General features: G+C 38.8%; 2 protein-coding genes across 13 annotated transcripts in view; one reads left to right on the top strand and one right to left on the bottom strand.

Moving 5' to 3' along the window:
- The window catches only part of qin (tudor domain-containing protein qin), a 316,867-nt gene that overhangs the window by 67,791 nt on the left and 229,575 nt on the right, over window positions 1-19,501 (top strand). The gene's annotated exons all lie outside the window — the stretch shown is intronic.
- Window positions 14,670-16,609, bottom strand: LOC116430289 (facilitated trehalose transporter Tret1-2 homolog). Its single transcript, XM_031984203.2, has 2 exons — window positions 16,512-16,609; window positions 14,670-16,201 (listed from the first exon to the last, which is right to left on the bottom strand). The coding sequence occupies exon 2, from the start codon at window positions 16,172-16,174 to the stop codon at window positions 14,780-14,782; it is 1,395 nt and encodes a 464-aa protein (XP_031840063.1). The 5' UTR covers window positions 16,175-16,201; window positions 16,512-16,609; the 3' UTR covers window positions 14,670-14,779.

Genomic DNA, 19,501 nt, shown 5'->3' on the forward strand with positions numbered 1-19,501 from the left:
ACTTATCCATTTTTCTATTCCCATTGAAGCATTCGTGATTCTCACAATTCCGATGCGCTTCGGGACTCGGTAATCCTCGCGTTGATATTTTCGTTGCTTTATCTCACAGAATCAGTTTAATGAACAGGGTGAAACGATCTTCGCGACAGGATTCTCCAATTTCCAACATTTTGCGAACGATAGCGTCGAAGAACGTAGCTCGCGAAAGTTTCGTTTAACGAAATATAACATAAAAAGCACATTAATCGGAGCTTTTGTTTCATTGCATTTGGTACGTGCGCGTTTTACAAGTGTGCAAATTGCACGGTTCAGTTATTTCAGATTAAAATTCCGGGAGATCTGAAATCCGAATTCCAGCATTCAAATCCGGCATAAAATCCGGAGGATGTACAGCTTGGATTCTGATCGTCGACCTCCGGTCACAATTAAATCGAAATTGTAATGGTTAGGCTCCGATTACCCGCGGCCGCGTTCATATTCGAATTTCACCGATTACGTTTAAAAACAAGTCCTGCTCCGACCGGCCGGTTCGTTGCCTAACAACGAAGGCCGCTGCGAGATGAACATTTCCACTGGCGAATTATCGAAAAATACCAAACATTACTTAACACATTCGACGCCACTTCCAGCCGTCGACGCGTGACAGCGAATTTTCTGATCGGACTGCGCCGGTCACCGGTGACCTACGACGCGAACTGTGCCAAACAGGGATTGATGACCAGCGCGAATAAAATGACAAGCAATCAGTTGGACCAGTTACAGCGGTCATTTCAATTAAATACCAGCGTGACCCAACTTTTCGACGTTTTCGACGATTGAGCAAGGTAAATACTCGGAATGTCAATTAAATGTTCTCGCGCGACATTTGAGTATAGAGTGTAACTCAAAACCCTCGGATTCCCTAGACGATACAGAAACCTTAGTCATCTTTTTCCAACAGAAATATTCATCTTTTCAAAATTCCGAATGTTTAATAAAACCACAATCGCCGTCCGTTCGATTTAAACATACCAAACTACTTCAGATCACGCAAAACGCTTTCCTTTCTCAAGAATTCCTTACAGTCCAAACGTAAACTGCCCAACAACTAAAACCAAAAGCTAGATTCTCCAAAAATTTCAAACGTTATTATTCCGAAACTTTCAAGTACCAGCGGCACGACTGCGAGCAACCCCAGGTGAAACACGGGGGAATCACCTGGCGGTGCTTAGTCGGCGTGGAAAAAACGTGGGAGGCTGTCGGGATGTAATGTGTTATTAAATACTCGCGACAAATATGTTTACGAGTTATTTATTTACGTAGGCGCGTGTTCAGAGGCAGAACGGTAATGTGCTTCCTCGCGCCTTTCCGCTTTATTTATCTTCGTCTTCGGAAAGGCGTTACGCCTTGGAAACTTCGAGGGTGGAGCTAATTCCCTTCTCCAACGTCGCCTCGATTTTTTTGGCAGGGGAAAAATTGTGAATTTCTAATTCGGAAACCTTTTCCGAGCCGCGCTGACCGTGTGGCCGAAGAACCCTCAACGGGACATGGTTGGCAGCGTTTATGGTAGGGTAGCCTATTCAGCTACGCACGTGTAAAAAGTGTAAAATATTTTCGCCGACTTACAGAGTTTAGGGTAGGCTTAATTGCCTATACCTAAACATCTGTAAGCGGTCAATGCTATTTCCTACCAACGCTGCGAGCCACGTACCGCTGCAGAGGCTGTTGTCCGAGTATCTTATACTGCCCCGTGAACGATTAAACTTAACCGGGTGGCGTATGACCGGCAATGGGGACGCGTGTCGCGTTTGCGTTGCGCGGCCGGGCGGACAGTAGGTGCGCTGATATTTCTATAATTCATAGGGGTCCGCGTCGAATAAATAATCCGTACAGCGTAACGTAAATAGTCGTCGACGTGGTCCGCGCGGCCGTGCTCCAGGTTTTTCTCCCGCCCGGTTCCATTACGAATGGAAATTCTCGTTCGGGTTTAATCTGGGGGATATCCGCGTGCCCCCTGCCCCCTCTTGGCCGTTCCCCGTCGAAAAAATAGCAACGATAACGAACACATCAGCGGCCGGGGCAGTAATTGTCGGCCGCGAAACACGGAAAGCTTTTTTTTTCGCGTGTCGCCGGCCGCGCGCTCCCATTTGCCGGCTAATTTCCGTTCTACGGTGCAAGTCGATACCCAACGGGGACTGGTCCGCGAGATTCCTCTCCCGTCGCGTTAATGTAACGTCGAGTTCGCGAGCTACGTCCACTCGACCGCGCGCTACATCCCGCGGAGCGTTGAATCCCGGTACCCCGCGCTCGTTTTTTAGTGCTCCGCCGCGCCGTCGCGTATTATCCCACGCGTTACATGGAAATCGTTGACACAGATTTCGCAGACGCTGGTTTTTGTGCGTCTGGCATTCCCGGGAAACTGGGTTTTCGTGGCTGGCGTTAGCTCTTTGCGACGCAGCCTTTTTTTTCTGCGCGCTTTCGGCGGCTTTACGTGTTTTGACGCGTTGGTCGTTAATCAGAGCTTGTTGAATTGGATAATTGATCAGAGGAAGTTTGTTTTTGACGAAGCAAACTGGAATGTTGATATTTTTCATAGAGACTGTTCTTTTCGTCTTCTTGAATCTTCTTGAAAAAGGAAAATGAAAATGTTTTGTGTATTATTAAGGAAAATAGTGTTAAATTCAGAATCACGTTCAGGCCAATGATCTTTATTCTTGAAGAATTTGTTTTATTGTCGATGATTCTACTTTGTTCTTTTATATTACATTCTGTTCTCTGCAGATTGTATTTGCATGTCTTTAGAATAAAATGTTAGTCAATAATAACTGAAAGACGATACTTTCGTAACATTTACATTACAAAACGAATGAAAGAAAAAACTCGTATCCTTTGCACGGTCGTCTTAAGTGCCGCTTTTAACGATTTTACTTGTTTTTCCTCTATGTAAATTAGGTTTCGATGTTATGTGTACCTTCGGACATCGTCGTGTGAAATAGCTCCCCTTTTTTTATGAGATTAAAAAGTGGTTTACCCTGGTGCGAATCGTTAACGCCAATTAGAAGTATAATTTGCAGAGCTCAGTGGAAATTCGAGAGGTTAGGGCGGGAAGATCTTGCGAACAAAGGAATTCGTTCATTGGTACTTGGACCCTTCCATTGCAGCGGGTCTGAACTGAAAATGGCTCGTGGTCTATGGAGCAGTATTTGCATGTTGATTACAGACAGGCAAATACCTTGAAGAATTCAACCTATTTCCCAAACGAATTTCCTAAACTTGTTTCGAGTATCGTTTCAACATAGCGTTGAAATAGTATTAACGAAAATAAAAACAATTTTTATACTACAACTACCGAGTCAAGATGATTCTTCTAAAAGTTCTCTATAGACACTCTAAGAGTGCTTCCATCCAGACTTCGATGACTTATAATTCAGTTTACCTATTACCAAAACAATTTCTTTAACACTACCGAGCAGTTAAATTGACTTTTTGAAATTCCTCTACAGCAACTTCAAAGGTCCATCTACCGAGACTTTAATTGATTTACAATTCACTTTGCGTATTGCTAAATCAATTACTTGAATAATTCCTTAGAGGAACATCTGTTACCTTTTTAATAACTGCAACAAGAAGAAATCAGGAATGAGTCATTTTGACTTACCTGATAGGTTTAATGATAATAATTTCTCAGAAAAGTATCTGTTATCTTCCTAATAATTCTTTAAAAAAGTCTCTAAAAAAGTCTTCTAAAAAAATTCTCGAATGGATAATTTCGACTTATCGTAGTTCTAGTCTTAAGTACCAAGTTTCACGAGAACAGACTATAAGCTGGATTTAGCCTAAGGCTCTATTTCTCCTGGCCCGTTATTTCGAAAGGTATAATTTGACTCACTTTATGTCCATAATTTGGAAGCTCTAACAATCGTTTCTCAGAAATCGATTAAACAGTGGAAAAAGATCTAGAAGTATCTCAAAAATGATTATCCTGTCGAGAATAAAATCTCTGTTCTTTTATATTTCATTTGTACGCGAGTCCCGTAAATGTTTCTATCCGTAGCTGAAGTTGATGATAATAAGATGCTAGGAGCAGCGACAAGGCTCGCCCGAATTTCCGCGAAAAAGGGACTCGCGGCGCGCGGACTGCTCCGCGTTCCCCATTCACAACAGGATAACTTTATCAATTATTCCGGCGATTCCGCTGCGAGGCCTTTGTGAAATTCGCGCGTGTAATACTCCGAAGTAGTTGCCGCCGCCTTGCCGATTAACAGAAATTTCTAATTGCACAAGAAAATAGGGAAGCGGTTGAGCGCGATTAGAAACTCCGTAACAGAAATAGAATCGAGCCGGTAGCTTCCCTACGGTTTTACACAATAATCGGCCGGTCTTCTAGAAAATCGTCCGCGCGGAACTAGAGCTGAAACGTGGCCCGGAATGCACGGCAATGTGACGTTCCTCGGATAGAAAAAAAAAAGTGGAGACGAGACAGGGAGAAAAAAAAGGAAAATACGCGCACGGTTACAGGGGAGGCGCGGTTGAATCGAGCGATATCAGGTCTCATTGTTCGAGTTCGAGCTCTTTGTCTCTTCCGTTTCGAAATGTTAACCGCGGAGAGGGAGAGAGAGAGAGAAAGGCCGAGGGAGAGAGTGAATATCACGGTCGACCTAGAACCGTTGAAGGGCTCCGTCGACGAATGCTCATTGTGTCGCGACATCTTACATTAACGGTGAACTTTCGTTTTGAACGGTGGATCGAGAACCGTATACAGTTCGCTCCAAGCGTTCTTCTCGTAAAAGGACCAGACAAAATTCTGAAACTAGAATTGGCTCTTCTCTGTGCTTTGTTTCCGGTGCGGATCGAAAATCCGCGTAAAGTTCAGCAGACGTGAAAAAGACACTTATGATTCGCGGCGAATGATTCTTTTCTGCGTCCTTGGATTTTAGGGTACCTTGAATGAATTTCTTGAGGAAGAAGAGAAGAGTTGTTGTTGTTGTTAGTGATCTTTAACCTTTGTCGCTATTGGTGATTTGGAAAATGGGAGGAAGAACGATAGGGGAGAAGTTCGAAGAAAGTATCTGCGTGACAATGGTTGACGAGAGAATGTATATTTTTCACATCTTTCGCGTATGAAGTTACTCTTTATAGAAGACTGGTGTATTACGTTGATGTGAATTGGAGAATATTTATAATTCTTGTCGTGCTTGAAATTATGAAGTTCGTGTAATCGCTTTGCGTTACCGGTTCCAGCGCTCTCGCCCCGAACAAAAAAAAATATTCTTTATAGCGTACTCGAACCGATGTTCGATTTTCTTGTTTCGCATTCCACAGATAATTTCCCGAATTTTTGCCCGTGCAATCTATATAAATTTCTGGAGCATCCCGCGCGTTCCCGCGGCGTACCTCCGAGCAAGGTTATTCGAACGCAGCCGTTGATCCCGTCTCCGTGGAACGAGTTCTGTCGCCATTCTCTGCCTCACGACTCTTTGCCCGGGAGTTTCTATACATTCCCGAAATCAAAGTCTCTCGAATTGCAGGCGCGGATATATTATTAAGTATTCAGTGAGTGGAGACAAATTACTGAAGACTGCCACGCGGAATTCGAAACTTTTCTCATGAAACAAGTTCGCGCGAGACGTCTCCCGCCAGGGAGAAGAACGAGAGATCTCTCACGGCACGATTTCGTCGAGCGTTAATGTTTCCAAACTGTCGTTAGTTATTAACTAATTTTTTCCCGCTAATTGCACGCCTCGCGTCTTCGTAATCTTACCGCGGATCCATTAACGGTGCACCGAACGGTGTTTACGTCGCTTGTTCTATTCATTTTGAGGATCATCTTTGGGATATTAATTGGTTCGTCAACTGATTTGTATGAAATAACCGAATGACAGGTATTGCATTATTTCCAAATTTATTTCTTCTTATATTCAAATAATTTGTATAAGTATATATGTAGGTCTTAATATAAAATCATAGTAATATAGTAAATAACAGTAATAATATTTTAAGAATGAAACGTATTGAATCTTTTCCAAATTTATTTTCTTTTATATTCAGATAATTACAATATAGAAGCATATACACAGATCTTAATATAAAATCATAGTAATATATGTAGTAAATAACAGTAATAATAATTACAATGATAACAGTACAATAGTATGGTAATATTGACCGCACTATTCATAGACAGTCTTGTCTAACAGTGTATAGATACGCTAATGATACGAAACTTCATTGAATATTCAAAGTAATATTAGTTTCATATTTGAAATCAGTCCTCGCATCTTCAACGTTCTCCGCAACAATTCTCCAAGGATGAATTCGCAGATACGCAACAAGTTTTCAGAACACCTTCACAGAAGAGCGTATTAAAGCGTACTTAAATTTCACTAAATAAGAGCAAAACGTGTATTTCTTTATTAAAACGACACAACAATAGAGCCGGTTCTGTGTCCGCACGATAGTATCGAGCACACGTAACGAACGTGAGAATAAAGCTGCCATTGTGACATGTATTACCCCGATTATTCTGCAATTATTTATTCATACGGGCATTGTTTGCGGCGAACAATTTAACCCGCGGTTAACCGCAAATTATTAAACCTTCAACCGTCTTTCCGAGGAGAGGGTGCTTATTAAAGAGTCTTCCTCTTGGTTCCGGTGAGTCTGTTTCGCGTGACGGTGTCCTCCTCTCCCCGTGTCAGATCGTGGAAAATCCGAGTCGGAAAGAAAAGTAAAACTGTAACGCAACAAAAGGGATTAAGCTTTTTACGCAATCCTTCTCCGAGGTTCTGGATTACACGTGGGAAGAGTCCGGACCCAACAAAGCCTGCTCGACGTAAGAAATCGCGAACGCCTCTTGAATTTGGTCGCAACGATGAATTTCGCTGAACGCGAGTAAAGCTAATGAAACGGATTCTAACGTCTGGAGAATGAATTAAAGATTGAAAACAGTTATGATATCGGTTTTGATTATTGAAATTCTTACGGAATGCAAGGAACATTTGTAATTATTATAGATTTATCGGTTATGCTGCGTTAGTAGTTTTGATTTCCACGGAACTGATTTTAGTTTGTTTTTACAATTATTATCTTTCGAGTACAATAATGTGACAGTTTTAGTAAATACCGGAATGAAAAGGAATTGAATAGATCAATAATAATAAATGAGAGTATATAGGAAAGAGAACAGTAGGATCGATACAGAACTGAAAGATGTCATGGAAGCAATACATCTATAATAATTATGGACATTTTGTCGGATCTCATAATTGTTTTCAATTAGTACCAACATACAGTACTTGGGAGTAGCTATTTTTGGAGCCGTTCCAATCCCTGGAACAAACGGTACATACGTTCGCTGAACGAACAACAGAGCTTCTCGATGGAAAATTTAACCGGAGTATTGTAAATATTCCATAAAATGAAGGATATTAATATCTTATACAAATATATCATTTTTGTTGGCCATTATGGAAATACGAGGGAATTATTGACGTCGATATACACCGGTGCTGGAAACATTTATTGCATCACTCGAATATTAAGCAGGTTACCGCATGTATATATCTCTCGCATTATTAATATTCTAGAATTAATTGAAACGGACGTTTATTGTAAAAATGCGTGGCTAATTGTGTCCATTGGAATAAATTAAACAGGGATTATTTTGTCAATCATGCCTGTATGAACATTCTCGCGGGTTAAGTGAATTCCAAAAGTAATACGATGAAGCGTGTGTAATAGTCGTGGATACTGTCGACATTTCGTTTGAGAGTCTATTAATATTAATATCTTTTTACATTTCTTTCTATCAGATACACGAACCATTGTGTACATTAATAAATACAAAGTACATATTCCATATGTTTAAATCACTATTCAAACATTATAAACCTATTCTACACGTGAATCCACAGCAATATATCTAATTGATCCATCCAATATCTAAAAATATCGCAAATTAAGAGACCCTTCAAATTCCTTGAAATAGTCAGTAATCCTGTAAATTATGCGATACTTGTTCATTTATTTAAAACAATTAAGATCGAATCGTTTCTGAATGAAAAATAAATTCTCGTCACCTATAGATTCTCCGTCTACACACTACAATTACATTAAAAAATCTTGTGTTCATAATTCTTAAAACTAAAAGAAGTATAATAAAGACGCGTCATTTACAGGATGATCCAATATAACGATCGACTTAGTGAATAACCTTAATTTCTCCGCTTCGTATTTGCATTTATTTTTACGAATTCAATTCTCTTTCTTCCGGGTCACGACCCTCGGCGGAAAATAAGTTTAATAGGATCCTAAGCCCGGCGCACGGAATGTTCAACGAACGGCGGCGTAACGCGAGAAATGATACTGTTATAATATTGATAACGCGAAGGAAACGGCTGATTCCTGGACGGTTTTTTTCCCTCCCATCCCTGGCCGGGATAAATTTTTCTCTTTCGCCGCGTTGAGGCCACGGCTCGAAAAACTGTATAATCGCTACATAATCGGATCAAAGCATGGAATTCCGAAAGCCGATTACCGACTAATAGCATAATGAATTTTCATACGCGTTGAAGGAATCCGTGTAAAATAAATTACCGCGGCACCGTATCTGCGATTTCGAGCGCTCTCGAACGCATCCGATCCTTTGATCTATACGAAAGATTGATGAGCCTAGACGATTGATGGTGCAGCCGATTAGGCTGCGGATTTCATGCGTCCACGTTTGATACACAATGGCCAACTACGAAATCGAAGGAAATACGCGAGCGAGGCTTACAATTTGTTTTCAACCTATTTCCAACGCGGGGGGGGGGGACCCTTTCGACGATGCAGCAGATATATTTCTTTAAATTCGGAACATTGTTCAATCGTATTCGCAAACAGAAACTCGATCGTCTTTCTACGTATAAATGCCATTGCCTTCTGTCTGTCCATTGTTCGCTGTTTCCACTTTTAACAAATATAATCTTCATTTTTTCAATTCACATAGAATTATTGGAGATAATTGGTATATCGCCGTTGCGACCTACGATCAATTAAGTACAGTTGACCGATTAAAATGTGACATCACAGATAAATCGGGTTCAATCCTTTGACGAATGGTATTGTGCGGTCTTCAGACTTTCATATCCGAGATACAAAGTTAACGACATATAATTTGATTATTCGAGCAACAGATCGATGTTCTCTCTTTAGTGTATGATTTCAATACATAATTCACCTTCCCCCGTTGAATGTTCTGAATATTTGAAAAAATCCTCTTCCACAAAGAGGTTAATTTTGCGAAGTGTCTGAATATTCAATCCTTCTTCCGAAAAAAAGCTTCATCCTTTTCTAACGCGTTGTCCTGAATTTAAGGATATTCCGTGTAAGATCGCCCGACGGCCGATTCGACGCGTCTAAAGATAATCGAAGGAAGCAGCAGGCTAAAACGCGTCGAATAAATTTCAATCGAATAACAGTCTCGATAAATTATCCTCCAGAGATTTACATTTGCATAGACATCCGCGGTTTCATGATCGGCGCGCCGTGCCGTTTCGCTCGCAATAAAAAGCCGATCAGCATCCCGTGATCTCTTCGTCGAATCGATACCGTCGAGTATCGGGACGCGTCTAGTCATGCTGACTCGGTAAAATGAAAATAGACGCACGACGCGGAACAATGGGGTTTACCTTTCGTCTATCGCGGCGTTATTTTTACGTAACGAATTTAATAAGGTCTTCCGACGCGGTTGGTCGCGCAGATCGCGACGAAAGTCCTCTCTCCGTCGCGAACAATTCGATTGCCGTCACTTCTGGCACTATTCAGTCGGTCCTGCGAAAATACAGTCTTCCTCTCTCTTCCTCCATTCGAAAACGATGTCCCGTTCCATTGTTCGACGAGAACGTCCCGAAGATGCACACGAGGAGCATCCGGACGTCGTGAGAGTTCCGGCTGAACACCGTATCCGCGCGGAACGGTATCGTGGATAGAAAGCTGTGGAATTCGGTCGCCGATGTGCCTGCGCTCGGCCACTGACGACATTATGGCCTTGAAAACTGGCCGTATAATTGGAATTTAAGGGTGAAAGTGGCCGAATTTTATTCTCGTTTCGGCTGTACAGGCTTTACCAAAGGTACGCAGGTTGGTTGGCTGAACTTCTGAGTTAACCTTTGCATTCGAGAGGCGACTCTCAGTTGCCGTTTGATTAAACGCAGATAATTTATAAAATGAAATATTCAGGATAAAATATTGAATGGGGTATTAATACACAAAATAGAAATAAAACAATTCTGTCCCATAATTTATGCAAGATGTTCCTGTATGTAAGTTGCAAATAATATTGTTAATATTTCGTCAGAAAGTAATGAGTGTCTGTAATGAAAAATATTGTCGAGCAAAGAGTTGACACTGAAACTACCAGGTGGGTCGAAATGAGGCACTGCGTGTTTCCTCATTTTGAAATTATTAGAAAGATGACGGATGTTTCTCTGGGAAATTGTTAAAGAAGTTGATTTTTGTGCAAACTAAATTATAAATCAATTAAAGTCTCGATAGGTGTGTTCTTGAGGTTCCTATAGAGGAATTTTGCAAGGACAATTGAACTGTTGGGTTGTTTTAGTGTTACCTCCGGTTGACTGTTTTGGCTCAATCTTGTCTGCATTTTCCTAGCGTCATTTCGTTGTTATTTTCTATTTTCTATTTCGTGGAGTTATCGCTTTGTTGAGGCGAGTTTTATGTTTGGCAATAATATAAGGAAATTGTTATTAAACCGTGCGATCCTTTTTTTTTAAATAGTATTTTTAATTCGTGGGAAGTGAAGAACTGTAGTAGGATTAATCAGTTGATGCAGTTCACTTTTACGATTGGAATTATTGAGTTTACTAACTGAGAAATGGTTAGTTCGTGTTTGTGTTTACTTCGTTTGATGCTTCTTATTCGAATGAAGAATTTGTTCGCGTTCGGTTAGTAGATCTCAAGGAATGTGCTTCGTAAGCGGTTTTAATATAGAATACTTCAGTTTTTTTAACACAATGAAATCAGTAGTTGACTGGCACTTTGCGTTGCATTCTTATTGGCACACTCCTGGAACAAATTATAGAGTGTTAATATAATTCGATGACTACGTGGAAGTTGATCCATCGGCACGTCTTTTTTGTATGTACGAAATATATGCAAATTAAATAAACCAAAAACTAAAGGATGCTCAGTGTTCCCAAAAGATCACATACATATAGATCGAAGTATGAATTTTAACCCGTTGCACTCTACAAGCAATCTCAATCGTCACTTAACTTGTTACAGCAAAATTACACAATCTGATATTCAATATTACATTTTATACAATACAACAATACAACAATACAACAATACATGAACTATTAAAACAAAACAGCTTACACTGCCTGAAAGTGTCAGCCTATCAGTTCGCAGAATCAAATTAAACTTATTTATCCATCTTCCTTCTAATTATTTATTTCCATTTCTGTCATTGCCAGCTTGGAAATGAAAAAACGAAACGTATTTACATTCTTTCGTGCAAAACCAGGAACACATAATTCAGTTTCCGAATTGAAACGCAGGAACCGCTCGCCATTTTTCGAGCTTTCTCAAAGACTCGCGCTCAAATGATTATAAGTGTGTCTCAAGACATCCTTATCATTCCTTCAAAAAACAATTGACTGTATCTAGTAAAAACCTCAATAAATAAATACCCACAATCCTCTCATCAAATCGACCGTTCATCCTTATATAAAACAAACGACTTCCAAACCGTCGGAGCAATAAAGTACCATAAATGAGCCGTTCGGAAAAATAATGAAAACTGAACGCCGATAGGAACCAACTTCTTATTGCCAATCGTAATGGCGCCGATCGAACGTCTTTCACAGTTTACATAACAAAACGGCCGCCCGATATCGAGCAGGAATAGCGTCGTCGATGTTCGTTTCAGTTGCAGCGTCGACGAAAGTGCAACGATTTTCCCAATTTCACCGGCACACGCGGGCGGAGTCTATTAAGGTTTCTTTCCGCCGCGGGGAAACCCCGCGTTAAGTTATAGAGTACCGGCCGGACGGTGTTCCGGTCCGCACCGCTAACCGAGAAATCGTATCGAGACGTTTCCATTGCCGCCGTACGCGCGAAGGAAGCCCGGAACACCGGTATTTCCTATTCATCGCGGAATTACTTCGACGCGATACAAGACGGCGGCCAGCCGGTTTGGCCGGGACGGGACAGGCCGAGCTTTCATACTTCCGCGCGATCCCACGGTTTGCTTTTCGGGGATCCCCTTTCCATACAATACTTACGGCTCCTCTTCTTATTAAGGTTTTCCCCGGGATTTCCAGCAATCTCGGCTCCAGCCAGATTGCGCCCCGGACCACCTGACGATGATTGATCCGATTTTTTGCTGCGCGGCAACCGTAAAAAAATAATATTCGACGGTGTCGCCATTCGAGTACCTTGAATATCATTTCGCCGCGGGATCTGCAGAGTATTCGGCTACTGGCTTTTATATTATATCATCCTATAAGTGACGTCGTTTCTTATCTTTGTGCGATACCTTTTAATGCTAGTTGGAATATGATATTAAATATTTAATAGGGAAATGGGGTGAAAGATGGTGTACAATGATGTGTTTGTTTTTTGCTGGAAGTTAGCACGAACGAATGTTCTCGTGGAAACTTTGTGGCATTGGAACGCGAATGGAAAATGGTGTTTTATTTCACGGTAGAAATTGTGGAGAAATTTTCGTAATACCCTTGGTTAGTTGGTTTGTGCCGAGGATTATAGTTTTCGTGGAAAATGTTCAAAATGAATTGCGGTAAATCTTTTAGTAAATAATTAAACGGCGGGAAATTATTCCTGAGTTACGGTGTTATTTAGTGTGAATTTATTATAATAACACGAACCGAGAAACCTCTCGTTCTCAGGAATTAATGAATTGAGCTTACACCGGTCGGGAATTAAGCGGTCCAATTCGACTTTAAGCACTTTGAATAGTATTTCGCGCTAAGAACCTTGCATTAATTTTTCTGTAGCGCTCTCGAATTACATGCAATATACGTTGAGTCGTTATTTATGTACAGCTAATGGATTCTTCTATTTCACTCAACCATTCGAGGGGAACTATAGAATCTTCTACAAACTGTGAATATTTTTAAGAAATCAAGCATTTTCTAGTACAATAATACTCTACTTAGATTATTCAATGTCTTGGTTAAATTGAAACTCTCAGGTAGCAACCTGAAATATATACGATCGAGTTCTACATATTTAAACACCAGAATTACCGAGCACTTACATTTTTCTAGATTTCGCCATAGAAGCTATAAGCGTGCATTTATCAAGATCTCAATTTAGACATTACTGAAACAGCTTCTTTAACACTAACAATACCGAGAAAATTAGAGTGATTTATTTTCAATATTTTATAAAAATTAGAACAATACATTTTTTAAGATTCGATGGATTTCCTAGTCTTGTATCTGTACATATACACAATGTATTTGAAAATCTTTCATACAAACGCCTTCACGATTAAAGTACTTGCACAATAAACATTCTAAAATGAGTCAATTACCCGTCCGATAATTTTACTGTTAATAATCCCCCAAAGCATCTGCCTATACAGTAACCTTAAAAGAAAAGATTCATCGAACATCCAGGCGAAAAACCAGTCGGTTCGTTATAAAGCTTGACCACGATCGCGAAACGAGGTTAGCGTTCACGCACCGTTTCGATTCCGCGTGTTTACTCGCCTCAGGTGATTGCTCGAGCTTTCAGATTAGGTCGGGGAGAAGGAAGGAAGGCCTATAGAAAAGTAAGAGCTGGCATTCGTTAGGTGAATGTCTCGTTCGTCGCCCCCGGCGAGGCTGCTCGAATTATGTCTTCCTCGTTTGAATATGCTTTATACGGGAAGATCTTATTTGCGACGGGAACAGGGGCTATTTAGTTGCAGCTGCACGTGCACAACGCGTCGCCCTCCCCCGGCGTGTGCTCCTATCCCGCGTGTGCGTGCGAATAAATTAGCTCCATTGTCCCGATTCGTTGGAAAGTAATATCATCGCGCGGGGCACGGCTTTCGCCCATCCGCGGTTCAGAAAACGATCCGCGCTCGGAACTTCCGCGATAACGATCTTGTTACGGATTTTTTGTCCCGTCCGGCGTACACTCCGGCTCAAAACTTTCGGGCCGTTTGCATGCTCGATGAGGCAGGTTAGAAATTATTTAGGTTAATTCCGGGGGAGATGGCTAGTTCAATTATCTCGCACAAACAATTATAATTGATGTGTCCATGTGGTATTCCGTTGTCGCGCTCCATGTTACCGATGATACGAGAATTTTAGGCATGCCAGTGGGACTCTGGGATATCGATTTAAATGTTAAATAAATAAACGAATAACAGAGTATTGGAGTATAGTCGTTTTGGTTATTTGCGAAGCTGTATCATTGATAAGAATTATTTTTATAGGAAAGTTCAGTAATGAAAGCAATGAAAAACAAAGTAATGAAAGTCTAAATGAATGATTATTATAGAAAATATAAGTTAATTATAATTCGAATGTACTAGTGTCGAAAGTCATTTTATTTCTATTTATTAGAATTATATGGATAAATTATATCCATATAATTATAGTATATAATTGTTATAATTCTTACATACAATGTTTATTATAATTTATAATATATTATATTTTGTGCGAGGGATCTTCTATGCAATTAAATACAAGTTAGCTATACATATTACGAAATAGTTGTATATTTACGAATTGGTCTTATAGGAAAATATTTTTAACAGATAATTGTCAATGTCCAGAAATTATAAATCTTTCAGAACATCTTCCAAACGTTTACCTTTGGTCTCAGGAACTATTACGTATACAAAGATGATTCCAATTGCAGATATTCCAGAAAACATCCAAAATGAAACACCGATATTTATTAGACCATACAATTTAGTTACAAGGAAGGCCAATGCCCAACTTAAAAAGCCAGCACTACTCGCAGCTGCACCTTTCACGTTTGGTGCAAAAATTTCACCTAACATCAACCAAGGAACAGGACCGAAACCCAGAGAAAACATAATACTAAATAAACATACACATACTAAAGGCAGCCACGCAACTGGAATAGCATCTACTTGAATACCCGAATAATAATGATAGTAAAATCCAAGAGCACAAGTTGTTAAGCACAAAAATATTATTGATGATAATAGTAATGCTCTTCTACCCACGCGATCTACAACTAAACTACTTATTAAACACATTAGTATTTGAATTACAGCGAGAATAATAGTACAGGCGCCAGCTGGAATACTAATGTCACCTGCAGCAAAGATTTGAGTAGCATAAAACACGATAGTATTCACGCCACTGAACTGTTGAAAAAACATCAGACCATAAGCAATTACGAAACCCTTTAAAGTTATTTTAGATTTGATCATGGTCGAAAAGAAAACTTTATTCCTTCGTGTTTCTTCTATAATATTCCTTTGTCTTTCTAATTCTCCTTCAATATCGTATTGAGCACCATATAATTTAATGTAACTTTTTCTAGCACCATTCACGTTGTTTTTTTGCAAATAATATATCGGTGATTCAGGCATGAACATGAAAACCGTGAAAAAGATTAATGGTACGATGGCAGATATAACAGACAATGTAAATATGTTTACAAAGTATCCAAGTGTATACGATAATGAGATACCGACCGAAAGAAGCAATTGAAAGTAAGTTCCAACACTTCCACGAATTGCACTTTCAGATATTTCTGCCGTGTATATTGGTGCAGCTATGCAGAATGCACCGGATGCGGCACCAGTGATGAATCTTCCAAGATAAAACATAAGTACAGATTTGGCGAAAATTATAAGTAGCCAACCTACGGTGAAGGGAACCACCATCAACAACATTGCACTCTTTCTTCCTATTAAATCAATAATAAATCCAATTGGTAGACACATTGCTCCAGCACCGAGCATGGTTAGCGAGCTAAGCCATGAAAACTGATCTACAGAAATTTCAAAGCCGTGTAGGTATTGTAAATTCTTTCCATCAGTACCAGCCGAAGAAGTCCATGCTAAGACCATTCCCGCTGCTAAGGCTCCCAAAGTTGCTGACAAACTGGCGATATACTGAGGTGACCTTTTAGCCGGCTGAAAACGCTTCCCAACCAGACCAGCCTCCGAAATTCCGAGGATTTTGTCTTTCATGTTGTTGAAATTATTTCGCTATGGAACCTGAAAGTATTTACATTTTAGATTTAGTTGTAAACATGGCTGCCTTTAGAAAACAAATCTTATTTCAAGTCAATAATTGGTTTCAACGGCAATTGTTTAATATGGTTTAATATTGATTAAAAGAACAGTAAATTAAAATCGCTTTTAATATCGAAATTTCAGAAACCAGATTCATACATATATTCTATCTAATAACGAGTATCATGCTTTATGAATACTCTTTTAACTCATTGTGTATAAGTTATAAATGTCTATTAATGTTATAAATGATTTATTATTCGATGTGAATTTTATTATTGATATTACGTACCGTATTATGTCACGTTATTATGATAAGGAAATGCAAATCAATTCTTGATATCCCAAAACATATGTCCGTCTCTTAAGTCCAGTTGTATTTTAAGAAATGTAATACTGCGAAATGACTACGAAATGTAGTCACTATCTGGACAAGTATATATTTCTTATCAACGATATGGCTGAATAAATATTAATCTTGATTTATTTGTGGTAACTATGCGTTGTCCGGCTGTTAATCTTCATCATAAATTACGGAACGCACACATTGCCTCTACATTAGCCAACCCGAATAATTTGTTCCAGACGTTACATTCGTACAATAGTAATAAAGTGTGCTTAACAATATATGAGATAATATATTCGTATACGTGTGTAAAAGATGTATATATACATATTAAACAGAATAAGTAAGAATTCCATACACTAAAAGGAAACTATCGTATATATTTGATAAGTACGTAATTTACTACTGTTATCTAAAAGGTCCACTCATCAAATTAGATATAGCAGAGTACCTTATTAGAAGATCATAGATATCTTAAAATTACAGTATAATGAATTTAAGACAATAATATAATATTGGGGGAAACATTTAATGTGTTAAGTATGTATAAAATACATTGATCGAGTGTTCAATTAGTTCGTTATTACTTTTACCACAGAAAAAGATTTATCTTGATTAAAAAATAAACCTCTAGAGATAAAATAACTACTATTTGCAGTACAATTTTTTAAAGAATTTTTAGAGGTAATAGTACTTTCCTTAAATTAACTTTCAACATCGGGAAATCACAGTTATTTTTTTTTAACGCATATTTTAAATATTAACAATAGCTGTGTTTGTGATGCAACTGTTTTGCTTTCTTTTGCTTAAGAATTAGAATATGCAAGTTCTGAAAAGAGCATGTAAGTAATTAAATAATTCAGAACTCTTGAAAAAAGATTAAAATTTATTATTTTTTTCAATTTTTATATTTGAATAATGTGTATCGTTAGGTGGGAATTAATTAAAAAAATTGTAGGTTTTTTTAACTGATGTACTGGTTCGAAACTTTTGACCAGCAGCGTGTGAATGAGTCGGAATTTTTATACAGTGGACGCTGGATTATCGGAACTATGGTCGTGTCAGCTCTCGACAAGCCGAATCAGTGATGTATCGATTTTCATTTGCTTCTGGTAGATTAGATTAATGATTTTATTGTTGGATTATCTGGGCTATCTGATTATTCGAACCGTTTTGGTCCTAATTAGTTGGGATAGCTAAGGTTCTACTATGTACAGTTCCATTATCCAAATTATTTAATTATTCGAATCGTCTTGGTTTCACTGAGTTTCTGTAATCAAAGTTCTACTGTGGTTTCTTATCTAAACTGTTGTTACTGGTTAATTATTAAAAGTTAGAAATTCGTATTGGAAGTCATCGAAATGGAATGTATGATTATTAGTAAACTTAGAATGCAAACTAAAGAGAGAGGATGGTAGTAGAATTTAAATAGCTCGAAATTTTCAAGTTTCTTTGGCGGAAACATAATTCTTCTTAAAATTCTTAGATATTCACTGAATAGTTCCGTGGTTTTACCAATAAAGGAAGTGGCAGTGATGATATATAAATAGGAGACTTAAAAATGTGATTAACATGTTTAATGCGTGAATATAAAACACGGTGAAACGAAAAGCAATAAAAATTCAATAAAATCCCTAATTGCATATATTATTCACTTAACATACCTGCTGATTTCGTGATAGAATTTACTGCTGGAACTCCTCGATACATAAATAAGGAAACTAGAAGTGAATTAAAGATGAAGAAGTATACAACCGTCCAATGTGCTCGTCATTCTCGCTTATTGAGTAAAAAAAATCTTCGAGGAGTAAAAGAAGTCTCTTTAATTCGAAACGTGTCAACCAGTTTTTGTTCTGCGTATCAAAAGTACATTTGATCGGTTGCTTCGTAACATTTTTATTGAATCCAACGTCAAGTGACTCCTTAGCGCCTAAATCGACAGGCTTCATATAAAAAGCATGTAGCATCTGTTTTAGTGTTCATGTCGACTAGCTTAACACGCTCCTACAAATAAGACCTTCTCCTGGTAGCAAAAATGTGTTAACTCGTTGACCGATATTAAGGTCACTCACGACTTGAGCTATCGAATTACTTGAAAACAATTGCAATAAAAATATCAATGTCAAATAAAAATATTCAATGATAGAAAGAATCCGATAATAAAACAACAACTGTAACATCAAATCATTAACACTAGAACTACCAGTTAGAATGACTGGCTTCGATTATTCTGTTTCGCAATTATCGATATCTTACGAGCACTCAACATTGAAAATAATCTCGAAAATAAATAGTTTCACTTGAATACTATAATGAATATCTAAAGAAACTTCAAATAATCTATAACCACACTTTTACAACGATTACATATTAATTGTATTAAATGTTCGGTAATTCCAGTGTCATAACTACTAAATAACGCGAATAATTAGTAATGTAGTATAATAACTGCAACATCAAATTACAACAATAAGAAAATCGATACGAAAAATATTTAACAATGCCAAGTAACGAGAGAATAATCCAACGTAATAAATACAGCATCAAAATATCTATAATTATTTCTAATTGCCTTCTTCTTCGCTAGGGAAAGAGTAAATAGCATTACATAAAACGATCCAAATTCTCGTAACAACAAACGCGTTAACGGACAGGTCTCAGATAAAATCACAAGCGACGGTGAATGACAGTGAATGCCCGAGTGTCTTCGGATGCAACCGAAACGCTGACACTCGGAGCTCCCCACCTCCCGGTCCGTGCTTTGCTTTCACGAGAAGGCACGCCGAATCGGGTCTCGGCATCCTTTCACTTTCTTGAAGGAAGAAACGGTCGATCGGATACAGGAACACGGCGCCGCATCCGCGTACTCGACGAATACCGACGGTATCCTTGGTATCTGGACTGGATTGCGAACGTTTAGGCGCGGTGATGGCCGC

This window comes from Nomia melanderi, chromosome 3 (genome assembly GCF_051020985.1).
Source record: "Nomia melanderi isolate GNS246 chromosome 3, iyNomMela1, whole genome shotgun sequence".
Classification (NCBI taxonomy): Eukaryota; Metazoa; Arthropoda; class Insecta; order Hymenoptera; family Halictidae; genus Nomia; species Nomia melanderi.